Raw genomic sequence first — 14,126 nt, forward strand, 5'->3', positions numbered from 1 at the left:
CCAGCTTAACCCGATTGGCTGAACGAAATGGCAGGCCCGAGGAGCCAGCTTAACCCGATTGGCTGAACGAAATGACAGGCCCGAGGAGCCAGCTTAACCCGATTGGCTGAACAAAATGACAGGCCCGAGGAGCCAGCTTAACCCGATTGGCTGAACAAAATGACAGGCCTGAGGAGCCAGCTTACCCAATTGGCTGGCTCTCTATATAATATGCTCTGTATTGTGTACTGTCATGCACTTATATTCCCCCAGACACAATAAAATTGTCTTTGTCTTTGATGTAACATGCGTCAGCTGCTTGTGGCATGTCACCCAAGGAATCATTACCTGCACTACAACCTCACCATCAATGTCAGCAAACACACAGCCAGGAGAATACTGGTAATCAGTCTTTTACAAGCACGACGTATAAAGCAACTTACCAGAACAGCGGCAACGTTAACTATTGGCATTTTCTCGAATGGCCGGAGAGTAGCCATGGCCACAAACACCGGGACTCGTTTATCACATTGAACACAAACGCGCCATATATTTTTAAAGTAGGAATGACGTGCGCGTCCCGCGTTGTGCAGAAAGAACGTGCGCGTCCCCGCGCTGTGCAGGAAGAGGTTCTCCGCACGAGCTTGTTTCTGATTGGCTGACTGTCTTCCGGACTCCCTCACGGCTGCTGATGAACGAGAAGCCGCCAAAACATGACTTCATCCTGGGAGAGGAAGGCGGAAGGGCCCGGTGCATTGTGAGAGCACGGCTGGCCGGCCAGGTAGTGTGTAGAGCCAAACCCCGCTTTCTCCTTAGATAGCTAAACTGCTTAGCAATGTAAACTGAGGAGAGCATAATACATGTCACAGTTCCACAATCACTTGTTACAGAGCAGACAATCATCTGAAAGTCCTGCTTGAAGTATAATGTACAATGAGACATATGTAAGGTATTTTTACAATAGTGGTAAAGTGTCATTGTGTTTAGGAGGTCTTATTAGACCTCAGGGGGTTACATCCTAAACATATAACAATGGAATCCATAAATAATTACAGGAGTGATTAGTGTGTGCTGGGGGTTCTCAGTACCAGAATGCTGGCTATCAGGCAGTATGGTGGCGCAGTGGTTAGCACTCTGACCTTTGCAGCGCTGGCTCCCAGGTTGGAATCTCGGCCAGGACACTATCTGCATGGAGTTTGTATGTTCTCCTCATGTTTGTGTGGGTTACCTCCGGGTACTCTGCTTTCCTCCAACATTGCAGTTATTTTATTTGGCTTCCCCACATATTGCCCTTACACTGTGTAAAGACAAATGACTATAATAGGGACATTAGATTGTGAGGGACAGCTAGTGACATGGCTATGGACTTTGTACAGCGTTGTGTAATATGTCGGCTCTATATAAAAACATTGTAATAATATTTATATATAACCTGTAGGTTTCTTTTGGGTCTCTATAATACAAGTTGACAATCAAAATTCCGGCCATCCATAATCCGTTTCAGATCTGAATTTCAGATCTCATTTTCAATACAGGACTGCATTACACTGTTTGGCCACTAATGTTTTGATGGCGCTGTTCTGCAGAAACAGGCATTAGGTCTTGCTTGGTACACTAAATACACGCTGAGACGTCCCTGCTGCCTGCTCCCTGGAACTGTGCCAGATGTCTGCATTGTCATTTTTATTGTTATGTTTCTTTTTTATTTTAGTTTTTTTGTTAGATAAATGAAGTGTTCTAATTTCTGTTATATTTTGATATTTATACCTTTTTCTCATTTCACATCTATGTGGCCATGTGTGAATTTTGTTGTGCACTGCCATAGGGTATAGTAAGGCAGATCCAGAGAAATCATTTTCATTTACACCCCAATACATAGTACATGTGGTACCATTGGTTGCAAGGCTTTGCAGCCCAGTGAATACTTTTAGCATCCAAAGAATGAACTAATTGTTTTTGTCTTCAAGGACCAGGGAGCAATGATGGCAGGCAGCCAGCTGTGTCTTTGTAACTTAGAAATCACATTGGTTGCTTAATGATACAAGGGAATGGACAAAATAAAATAAAAAAATGTTAGATCTTGAGGATTTCCAGGTCACTTGGGCTAGAAATAACAATATATGCTTTTCCTAGAAGTATCAAGAGAGAGGATTCTGCTGATGTCGGCAGCCTAGTGCATCAAACTCATGACTGCAGGTTATGTGGCTTGGGACTAATAGTCTTCAGGACCTCCATATTTATCTAAGGACGAACATTTTCCACTTTTACACCCCTACCTATTCTGCCTAGCCTGACATGTGATATTTTAATTTTGCAGGGGATCAGACTTGCAAGCTATGACAGCAAACCCCCTGTTTGCTACCAAAAAAAGGAACATTTCAATGGTTTATGGTACAAGTTGTGTTAATGCTAACTCCTCCTTTGCAACAGTCCAGCAAGTCTACCCTCAAGACAGCTGTCCTCCTTTAAAACGCCATCGACCAGCAAATGTTTTAAAAAGCAAAGTCATGGATGATGTTTTTGGTGACAATGAGGACTTTACAGCCGATGATTTGGAAGAAATTGATATTTTGGCCTCACAGGCCTACACACAGGACAGCAGCTCTGTAAATCCCCGTTCTAATGGATATCAAGGCAACCGGCCCTCTTCTTTTTCAAAGCCACATAAATCGGCACCGACAAGACAAGAAAGAGTTGTCCCAAGTATGTTCTTATTACCTTTTACAAATAAAAATAGTTGACTATGTTGCAGTGTCATGAACACGGTAAAGAAATTTTTGCATCCAGATAGGTGTAAGCTGTAGCTGGGTGGTCAGAATGTGGGTGGGGCACCACACAATAAATTTAGTCCTCCCAGTTCTTTAAATCTTAGTTGTCCAGTAACCCCTATACTTTTGTCAGCTTTTATGTCCCATTCTACCTTTTATTCCTGAACTGTCCAGTGCTCTTTTCATGTGTCTTCCTACTGTTCCATGTTTTGTAAAAGTGCAATGACTTTCAGTGGTGTAATAATGAAGAGGTCCCCAAGCCTTGGTCCAGTGAGTTGGGGGCCGCAGATGGCAGGAGCGCAGGCAGTGGGAGGGCAGGCGGCCCTCCTTACACTGCTCTGCAGCTAGTGACGGTGTGCTGACAGGAGGCAGAGCTCCCACCCTAATTGGTTGCCTAATGACAGCTGGAGCACCCGGATAAAAGGTGGTGGAGAGAACGCTGATGGTATCCCTTTTTATTACCACACATTTAATAAATGTAATTAATTATTCAAATAGAAAGTACAGTGGTCTTATAACTTATACTCTTTATACATTGATTTACCCAATGTATGATTTAAAATATCCCATATTTGTATTCTAATAAAGTTATTACAGTTTTTTTACATTACCTATATATCTGTGCCTTAAAAAAAACATTTTCTTCTTCTTTCTCTTATTCATGTCTACTGTACAGTCCAACTATTGGACAATAGAGGTTTTGGCACACAACTATGCTTTTGGTACCAATTGTTACTACTTGTTAAAACCCATATGATCCCGGCTTGCTACACTCATTCTAAATTGTCATATACATTATATATACATATATATACATATACATAACTTTGCCATCTACAAGGAGTTTACAAATAAAACATCCAAGTGTAGAGGATGAATGGTAATGCCTGGCTTCCCCTGCTTAAAATGCTCGTAGACTGTTTTGCTGATGAGATAATATTTTCATATACTTTAAACAAAAATGCTGAGCAGAAGGTTTTTCTTCTTTCTTAGTACATGCTTGTTCTAGCAGTCAGTGACTGAAAGCCAGAAAACTTTTTTTTTTTGCATAGTTTTCCTGGGATAGATCATCTTATTAGACAAAAATTAGGTCATTTATTAGACAAAAATAATAACATTTAGAACATTTTTTTTCCTTGTGTATCATAAGTTGAACACATGCACACTTTCCTAAGAACTCGGAAGTGTTGATTATGTTGGCACTCTTGTAGTCCAGTCTTGTAAAATGAACATTACCTAGAAAATTCTGATAGCCATTGCAATGTAACTCTGTCAGCCTATAGAAAAAATGGCTCCCAGACAAGACTCTTGGCAGGATTAGTTGGCAAATGTATTCATACAGAGGGTACAAAAATGGAACCTATACTGTGGCACTCTTCTATGCATCTTTTCACTGTCTGTCCTCATTAACTTTAGTATACAGCATGGTGGGTGAAATGTGGTTTGTGTACTTTTTTATATGAATTCAAAAAACCACACAGAAATATTTTGTAGGGTATTGTGCTTATCTTAGAGCACTAAATACTAAGTCATAAGGACAAGCTGTTAATACCCCAGGATAATTCTAATCACAACAATTGATATAAAGTGAATACAGGCTCCTGTATGCCGGTGTCTGGGCACACTTCAGCTTAGCACACGAGTCCAATATCTAGACTGTGCTGTTACAGTGGCATAGAAAAAGGCTTCAAGTCCACATGTGGTTCAGTAAACAATACTGGTCCATTAATATATCAAGGCTTTTGTGTTTGAAAACAGTTACCTGCCATGTAAAATTGTAATTTATTTTGTAAGACTGGAGTAAATTTTTGTTCCCAAAAAATAACAATAAACAATTTAACTTCTGGTAAAAAGTAATTGTCTCTGAATGATTAATTTTTATACCAGTGTACTTTGCATCATTTGACTGTCTACCACATGTTTATGTAATGTTTAATACTGTCCTGTTCCTTTACTAGATTCTGGTGCTAAGTCCTGTGACCTGAAGGCTTTGCAATCTCCGCTTGAGGATTTGAAGCAAAAGGTTAGTTTACGTTCATTTTTACTTCTAAATGAGCAAATGTAGAATGCTTTCACGTGCATGCAACTTGCATTTGTAACTGTTTTCAAATAGCTTGTTTTCAAATTGGTCCCTTATAGGGGCTTTAAAAATTTCCAGTGCAGTTGTAGGTCACATTTATGTGGTTCTGATACAAACTAATGTCTGTGTACACAAACCCCAAATTCTTAAATATTTTCAGCGATAAGATCTATGTAACTAGTTTTACCACAAAGGGAAAAGGGAAGAGGTTGCCTCCATTTTTGCAGAGGTTGTGGTAACTTTTCTACCATACTGACATTTTTATAGCATAGAATTGTCCCGGTTAACCAAGCTTTGCTCCCACACACATTTGCTTCCTTCATATTAAATAACATCTATTCTGTTGTTCAACATACAGTTTAAAATTGGACAGTAGATAAAAGGATAAATACTCAGGTAAAATACTTGAAAGCTGTTTTGCTGCCAGCTTTGTGTTTGTCTATTAAATCCTGCTTACAGCACAACCCTATCAGTGACGTGTGACTGACACAGGAAAGACGGATGTGGTTTTAAATGTGCTGCAATATACTATACAGCCTGGTTTTACATTTACTATGCTAGGCACAATGGAAGATGGCAGCAACCAACTGGAAATAACTGGCTGGCTTTTTTTTTTTGTTTTTGATTATTCACTGGTGAATTGTTTATAAGCTTTGTAGATCATATACGGTATTAGTTTCTGTAATGATGCGGTGTTTTCCCCTGCCTTTTTTAGCCGGGCACATCACCTGGGACTCTTCAGTAACCTCCGGCTGTTTTTGGGTGGTTACTGCGGAGGTGGGTCACAATACAGGAGCTGCCACCCCCCTACAATTTCTTACTTAAAAAAATTCTGGATTCAACACTGTGCTGTATCACATAAAAAAGTGGTGCACCCAGCTAAATGAAGCTTGGGAGGACACTGCTCATGAATAATAAAAAGTGGCAAGTGAATTAGCCCATTGTTATCCACACAAAGCTTAAAGTGGGACTAAACTTAAAATAAAAAAATCACACTTACCTTTACTTCCACAGAGACTGTGGTTTCACACCATCCTGGCTGGGCGCCGCTATCTTCTTCTTCCTCCTTCTGGCTACTTCACACGATCTCCAATTGCGCAGGCACGAGATTGGGTGGCAGCCTGCTGTAAATGGGGGAGAAAAAAAGTGACAATATCACTGCATACGCGTTTTATTTTTCCCATTGCATGAAAGCTACGTCATCCGATCTCACACCTGCGTAGTGTGAGATCAAGTGACGTAGCCAGACGAGAGGAGACGGAAGAAATTGGCCACGCCTGGGATATGTGATGTAGGTTTCCCAGCAGGCTCCGCATTCCCATTCAGACTTTGCTGCCATGGCTTCCCTTTTTTTTCCTCTTCTATATATAATTTTGGTGATAGATCCGCTTTAAGTAGTTTTTGCCTTTGGTTGGCCTTTATCAGTTTAAATATTTTTAATAATTTTAACAAGCAGAAATATATCTTTCACTTTAAATTGTTTACCACAAGGCTTATTCATTGATACCTTTACATTTTCAGCTTACAGCTCTTCAAGATGAAATATTGGTCAAGAATGGTGAAATTAAAGTTTTGCGAGATGCTCTTCGTCAAACAGAGTCTAATTTGGAACAGCAAAAGATTGCACACGTACAACTGGAAAATGAGAAGTCTCTGCTACAAATTGAGAAAGAGAAGGAACTTCTTAAGAAAGTATGTTTGTCTAGGAATGTGTTTGGGGTTATAAACATTTTTTTTGCAAGTTGCAGTGCCTTTAAATAGTGTATACAGTTAGGTCCATAAATATTTGGACAGAGACCATTTTGGTTCTGTACATTACCACAATTAATTTTAAATGAAGCGACTCCGATGCAGTTGAACTGCAGACTTTCAGCTTTAATTCAGTGGATGGAACAAAAAGATTGCATAAAATGTGAGGAACTAAAGCCTTTTTTTTACACAATCACTTCATTTCAGAGGCTCCAGAGTAATTGGACAATTGACTCAAAGGCTATTTCATGGGCTGGTAATATCAATTAAGCAGATAAAAAGCCTGGAGTTGATTTGAGGGGGGGGGGGGTGCTTGTATGTGGAAGATTTTGCTGTGAACAGACAACATGCAGTCAAAGGAGCTCTCCATGCAGGTGAAACACGCCATCCTTAAGCTGCAAAAACAGAAAAAAACCCATTCGAGAAATTGCTACAATATTAGGAGTGGCAAAATTTACAGTTTGGTACATCATGAGAAAGAAACAAAGCACTGGTGAACTCGGCAACACCAAAAGACCTGGACGTCCATGGAAGACAACAGTGGAGGATGACCACAGAATCATTTCCATGGTGAAGAGAAACCCCTTCACAACAGCCAACCAAATGAACAACACTCTCCAGGAAGTAGGCGTATCGATATCCAAGTCTACCATAAAGAGAAGACTGCATGAAAGTAAATACAGGGGGAGCACTGCATAAACCTCAAGAAAAGAAAGGCCAGATTGGACCTAACATCTAAAAGAGCCAGCACAGTTCTGGAAAAACATTCTTTGGACAGATGAAACCAAGATCAACCTTTACCAGAATCATGGCAAGAAAAAAGTATGGAGAATGCATGGAACAGCTCATGATCCAAAGCATACCACATCATCTGTAAAACATGGCTGGCTGTGCATGGCTGCCAGTGGCACTGGGACACTAGTGTTTATCCATGATGTGACGCAGGACAGAAGCGGCCGAATGAATTCTGAGGTGTTCAGAGACATACTGTCTGCTCAAATCCAGCTAAATGCTGTCACATTGATTGGGAGGCATTTCATAATACAATGTACAAATGGACAAGGTACAGGAGTTTATTAAGGCAAAGAAGTGGAATATTCTTGAATGGCCAAGTCGGTCACCTGATTTGAACCCAATTGAGCATGCATTTCACTTGTTGAAACTTTAGACAGAAAGGCCCACAAACAAACAACAACTGAAAGCCACTGCAGTAAAATCCTGGCAGAGCATTAAAAAGGTGGAAACTCAGCATCTGGTGATGTCCATGAGTTCCAGACTACAGGCTGTCATTGCCAGCAAAGGGTTTTCAACCAAATATTAAAAATGAACATTTTATTTTCAGATATTTAATTTGTCCAATTACTTTTGAGCCCCTGAAATGAAGTGATTGTGTAAAAAAGGCTTTAGTTCCTCACATTTTTATGCAATGTTTTTGTTCAACCCACTGAAATAAAGCTGATAGTGTGCAGTGTTTCATTTAAAATTGAGTTGTTTCATTTAAAATTATTTGTGGTAATATACAGAACCAAAATTAGAAAAAGTTGTCTCTGTCCAAATATTTATGGACCTAACTGTATATGCCACAGATCACAGTGGGTTTTGCAAGCAGTTTCAATCATATTTACTACTTAAAACCTCTTGCAAACAATAGTTAGCATTAGAACAAATAGTTCAGTTTTTTAGTAGAAAGTTGCATTGCTGCATGTTTTTTCGTATGCTACATGCACTGTTTATGAGCAGATTGCCATCCAGGCCATCTCTATAAACTTGTTACTTCTAGACAAGCCTTTTCTAAAAAAGGTTTTTTATAATGTGCTTTTGATCAAAAGAAAAACTAGTGGGGGATCATCACTCTGCCAGGCTTTTGCAGCCACTTAGAAATTGCACAAAAAGCCTAGTAGTTATTACCTATTACCACTCTTGGGCGCAAGTGTTTCCCTGAAATTAAGACAGGGTCCTGTATTGATTTTACCTCTGAAAATATTTTCAGGGGATGTCTTATTTTTCTCATGTACAAAAATCTATATTTTTTCATGTACAAAAATGAGACGGGTGGCAACAAAAACGATGACCGTTACCAGAGGCGTAACTACCATAGAAATCGCCAAGCCCTCCAGCAAAACTTTTGATTGCCCCTCAGAAAAAAAAATTGTGCCCCCACGCAATATCATGCCCCCACATAATATGGTATGTTGGGAATGCATTCCCCACATAATATATTGCCCTCACATATATAGTATTTGTAGTGCCCCCACACAATACAGAACATGTCCACATATGTGAACACACATTACATACATTACAGCATTTGGTTTAAAAAAAAAAAACAGGACTTACCACTAGTGATACTGTACTCTGTTCCTGCCTTGTGTGTCCCGGCTGCTTCCGCTCTATTCTCTTGGTATCCCTCTGCCGCCTCTCCCTCTGTGACTACACACTTTGCTAACCATGGGATGCAAAGAAAATGGGTCACACAAATTACATTGAACAGTTGAGACATACCACAAAGACAGTGGAAAAATTGGATGTAGTTTGGGTATTGGATAGTTGGAACATGCTTAGGGGGCAGTAGAAAGCTGACACAAAACGGGGTTTATTGGATTTCCATGGCTCCCCCACTTGGCTTAACAAAAATTCTAGGAGGACACTGGTATATGACTTTTACTTAATTACAATACTTGTTATTTTAGATTTGGAATTTTGCTAATTGGTCATAGTTAATTAGCAGCAGTTAAATGTATTTTATGCATTAAGAGCAGGACTTTCCCTGTATGCTTTACAGTCAGAAGAATTTTAATATGAAAATTTTAGCCTGTGTGTGGCCCTTAGGGGCTGAGGTGGGATAACCTCGACATAGAGATCACATTAATAGTGGCTTTTAGGCATAACAGTGTATCGTTTTGTTGTAGGTTCAGTCTTTGCAGTCAGAACTGCAGTTTAAAGATGCAGAGATGAATGAACTGAAATCCAAACTACAGAGCTGTGAGCGAAAGCCTGCTGTGATTCAAATTAGGTATGTGGTCATAAATATTATGCAGTACGTTGGCAGTAACTCAAAATAAGGTAATCATAATTTTTAAAATATATTTTATTTACAGTGCCAATTGCCTCTTTCCTTCTATTTTTAATTATGTGAGTAAATATTAGTAGGAAGCTTTCTGCGGTTTGCAGGGGGGGGGGGGGGGGGGGGGAACAAAGAAGAAGGAGGAAAGGAGATTCAATGAGGAAGAATAAAGACTCAGGTCATCTTAAGTGAATATTGAGTATCCCAAGCCTACCATATACATTCAAACTTTTGTACTCTGTTTCTAAGTAGTGCTGTAAGGAATTCCATAGGATGGATATCTTGAATCCGGCTATAAAGGTCATCCATTGAAGGTGGAGAGGTAGATTTCCAGAATATGTGTGAGCAACTTAGAGAGGCCCCTAGGCATTCCAGATATTGGTAAGCCCAATAGATGTGTAGACATGTCTAGTTGTATATGCAAATGGGAAGCAACTGAATATTAAGCCAATATTTCTGAATAGAGGGACATTGCCAGAAAATATGCTCCAATGTTCCCCTATTCATGCAACATCGCCAACAAGTGGGGTCAGTTACCGGGAAGAGCCTGTGGAGGACCGCTGGGGTATGGTACCAGCGGAATATAATTTTGTATAAGTGCATATTTGTGCAAATGGATTTTTTGTGGTCTGCTTCCCAAAGTCTTACGACCCAGATCTCTTCCCAATATCCTTTCCCACATCAGCTTATATGAAAATTTATCGGTATGTTTATGCTGTTCATCATGTAGCAACTTGTAAATAGAGAAAATCATGCCTTTGGAGTAAGGGCCAGCACCACATAACCTCTCAAATGGGGTAGGATCAGGGAACCTGGAAGAGAGACATGGTGAATGCACATAATGACGTATCTGAAGATACACATAAAAAGAAGCCTGAGTTAGCTTGTATTTTTCTTTAAGTTCCGAAAAGGATAACAGTCTGCGATCTACCGGGTGCAGTATATTTCGGAGGTGAAATATGGCTCTCTCCCTCCAGGGTCCCGCCATACCCCGAGTGAGAATCTGCGGCATCAAAATAATTGAGGTCAGTCCCGATGCAGAAGTAGTTAGATTGAATTTAACATGACTTCCAGATCTGCCTGATAAAAATCATAGGGGCCAAAAGGTCAAAAGACAATAGGGGAAAAGAGGAACTCCACAACATAACATTAGTGTGAGAAGGAGCTATCCAGAGTTCCTCAATCTCCCTCCAGACACTATGAGCAGACAGACGTCCAAGAGGACATGTTCTGCAAGTGTGCCGCCAGGTAGTATTTACTTAGATCTGGGGCTCCCAAACCTCCAATCTCTCTAGGGGCACAGACAACTTTCTGAGCCATTCGATGTCTCTTATAGACCCAAATGAAATTCAAAAAGTCCATTTGGAGCCGTTTCAGGATGCGGGAGGGTACAGCTACTGGGATTGTCTCAAACAAATAAAGTAGCTTCAGGAACAGCATCATCTTTATTGATGCTATACGGCCAAACATGGATATGGGGTGATTTTTCTAATTCTGGAGGGATGTTTTAAGTTCTCTAATCAATTGGGGGAAATTCTCTCCATATAATAGGGAGTATTATGAACTAAGCTGTACACCCAAATATCGAAGGGACTTTTTCCACCAGATAAAAAGCTATGTCTCCTGGAGATATTTGGGCAGCAAAGGTGGTACAAATAGGAGAAGGGTCTCAGTCTTCTGGGAGTTAACCCTATACCTAGAAACTGCTCCAAAATATTGAAGCTCCTTCAACAACTTGGGAAGGGTGACAAAAGGATTTGTCAAGGTAAGGAGGATATCATCTGCAAAAAACGAGATCTTAAATGGACATCCCCCTATCTGCACCCCCTGTATATCCGGATTAGAAAGAATATGGGCAGCCAGGGGCTCAATAGAAAGGGCAAATAGTGAGGGAGACGGAACAGCCTTGCCGGGTTTCATTTTTAATGGGGAAGGAGGAGGAAGAAGCATAGGGGAAGTTTCCCTGAGGCAGAAGGGAGCAAGTAAAGGGAACGAATCGCTTGGTAAAAACGCCCAGTGAGCCCAATACGCCGAAGGGTGGAAAACCTGAAAGGCCAGCTGAGCCTGTCAAAAGCCTTTTCTGCGTTCAAACTAAGAATCAAAGAAGGAGTTTTTCATTTATTCAAAACCTCAATATTGTCAATCACCCTCCTGGTATTGTCACTGGTGTGGTAGAAGGGAATGAAACAAGTCTGATCCCCGTGAATTATGCGGGAAAGGCGGTTGGCAAAAATCTTTGTAAAAATTTTCATGTCAGAATTTAGCAGGGCAATCGGGCTATAATTAGAGCAATCCATGGGGTCTTTGCCCGGTTTGGGCACCACCGTAATATAAGAGTTTAGCATGGATGGGGGAATCGGTTTATCCGTCATAAAATCATTAAAAAGCTCCGTTAGTATGGAAGAAGCTCTGCAAGGTATGTTTTAAAGTATAAATACGAAAGACCGTCAGGGCCAGGGGCTTTATTTGATGGGAGTTGCTGGATAACTTTAGTGATTTCCTCACCAGTAATAGAACTATTAAGATGCTCCAAAGTTTCTACTGAAATTTTAGGCATCTGAACACCCGCCAGATATTCATCAATCTTAGCTTGTATGGGGGTTCCCTGTGAGATCTGAGCCTGTTGTACTATTTTGTAGAGTTGACTGAAATAAGTCTCAAATCGGGAAGCTATACGTGGTGGATCGTACAAAGGAGTGCCCATTTCATCTTTTATGGCTGCTGGGGATGCCAGATATTGTAAGCTCCGTAGTTTGAGCGCCAGTAACGTGTCAGCTTTATTACTTTTGTAATAATAAAGTTGGCGGGTGCGTGTCATCATCCAGCTCACTTTTCGCAAATCCAAAGCACGCAGCTTGGAGCGGAGGGATGCCACCTTGCGAAGGAGACTAATAGAGGGTGAACTGAGGAGCTCACGTTCTGCAACTTTCAAGGACCGCAGAGTAAGGGAACGTTTAAGGCGGGTACTTATTGCAATACAATGACCCCGGATGACCGCTTTATGGGCTTCCCACAAGGTTGATGTGTGTGCTACTGATCCCACATTTTCTTCAAAGTAAGTATGTAAGACTTGTGAGATATTCAATTTGGTGGTCTCTTCTTTAAGAAGAAAATCATTGAGCCGCCAATGGCAAAGTCTGGATACAGACTGGGACAAAACAACATCTAGAGTGATCGGGGCATGATCCAACCACGTTATTGGATGGATCTCTGAGGAAACACCTCTGAGGTAACATTGCGTAACAATGGAAGGTTTATGAAAAGGTAATCCAGGCGGGTGTGGGTATGATGTGGAGCAGAATAAAATGAAAATTGTTTAGCAAACAGGTGATGAATCCGCCAGTAATCATAAAGACAGGAGCGACTAATAAGTTGTCAGAATAATCGAAAGCTATTAACCACTAAGGAGGGTGGAGGGGAAAACGGTGTGGGGAGACGATCATATGTAGGAGAGAAAACCAAGTTAAAATCACCGCCCACAACAAGGTAAGTATGTTCAAATTCTTCCAAGCGGGTCAAGATTGTGGACAAATAGGTAGTTTGAGCCGTATTTGGGACATACAAATTACAGAGGGTGACCGGTATGCCTCAATGTTTACCATGCAAAATAAGGTATCTGCCCTCTGAATCAATCAAAGATTTTTTAAGGGTAAATTAAAAGATCATTAAATAAGATTGCCACTCCCGCCTTTTTCCTATGAGGAGAGTTTGCCATAATGGAAACTGGGTATATTCTGGAGGCCGCCAACGTTTAACTTCCTTAAGGGCTAGTTTTCTTTTGGTATTAGAATTTAAGCCCTTAACATTAAGGGACAGTATCCTGATCTTCATAATATAGGACTAAAAATAGGACTATAGCTATACACCCAGAGAAGTAAGCCACACAAATAAAAAAACCCACTTTGCCACAGAGATCAAAGACTGGGGCCAGCTCAGCTCTGGGTGCCAGAGTCACAGAGGGGTGCAGTCCAGTACATTGTAAAGGGTGGGATCACCTTAGGGAGCAAATCAGGTAGAAGGGGGAAAAGGAAAATAAAACCATAAAAAAAACAACCACAACCCAAGGGTCACAGTCAGGTCGCCCCCAGGTGACCAAAGAAGCCGTAGCACCTATCGGTCCCCTATCCTTCAAAAAAGAGTAAGGGGAACTAAACAAGGGTATGAGTGCAAAGGTCTCCTTGCTTGAGGGGGTAGGCAACCCAGGAGGCTCCAGAGGGTGCCATAACAAGAGAAAACATACAAAATACAAGAAAAATACAGTATAAGTAAATCCGTCCGTGCCGGCAACACGGGTCATTAACCACCTAGCCGTTAAGCCCGACCTCCGTACGGGCAAAAAAAAAAGGCTAGGATGGTTATCCCCGTATTTTTGTCGCATCCATACTTACCTGGTCCCGCTGTGCTCATCCAGCGTCGTTTTCGTATTCCAGCATCGTCCTCCGTCCATCGTCGTCCGTCGGTCTCCCTCTCCAGCATCGGGTGCCAG

At 41.0% G+C, this 14,126-nt stretch overlaps 2 protein-coding genes across 2 annotated transcripts in view; one reads left to right on the forward strand and one right to left on the reverse strand.

Annotated features, from left to right (window-relative positions):
• Window positions 1-598, reverse strand: part of CENPM (centromere protein M) — a 10,042-nt gene extending 9,444 nt beyond the window's left edge. The window contains exon 1 of the mRNA XM_072420202.1: window positions 423-598. Within this exon, the coding sequence (XP_072276303.1) occupies window positions 423-479 (57 nt within the window). The 5' untranslated portion in view covers window positions 480-598. The remainder of the gene's footprint in view (window positions 1-422) is intronic.
• A 24-nt stretch (window positions 599-622) lies between these two features.
• The window catches only part of ATRIP (ATR interacting protein), a 29,587-nt gene continuing 16,083 nt past the window's right edge, over window positions 623-14,126 (forward strand). The window contains exons 1-5 of the mRNA XM_072420930.1: window positions 623-760; window positions 2,297-2,682; window positions 4,706-4,770; window positions 6,349-6,519; window positions 9,486-9,633. Coding sequence (XP_072277031.1) covers window positions 2,316-2,682; window positions 4,706-4,770; window positions 6,349-6,519; window positions 9,486-9,633 — 751 coding nt within the window. The 5' untranslated portion in view covers window positions 623-760; window positions 2,297-2,315. The remainder of the gene's footprint in view (window positions 761-2,296; window positions 2,683-4,705; window positions 4,771-6,348; window positions 6,520-9,485; window positions 9,634-14,126) is intronic.

This window comes from Pyxicephalus adspersus, chromosome 8, assembly GCF_032062135.1.
Source record: "Pyxicephalus adspersus chromosome 8, UCB_Pads_2.0, whole genome shotgun sequence".
NCBI lineage: Eukaryota > Metazoa > Chordata > Amphibia > Anura > Pyxicephalidae > Pyxicephalus > Pyxicephalus adspersus.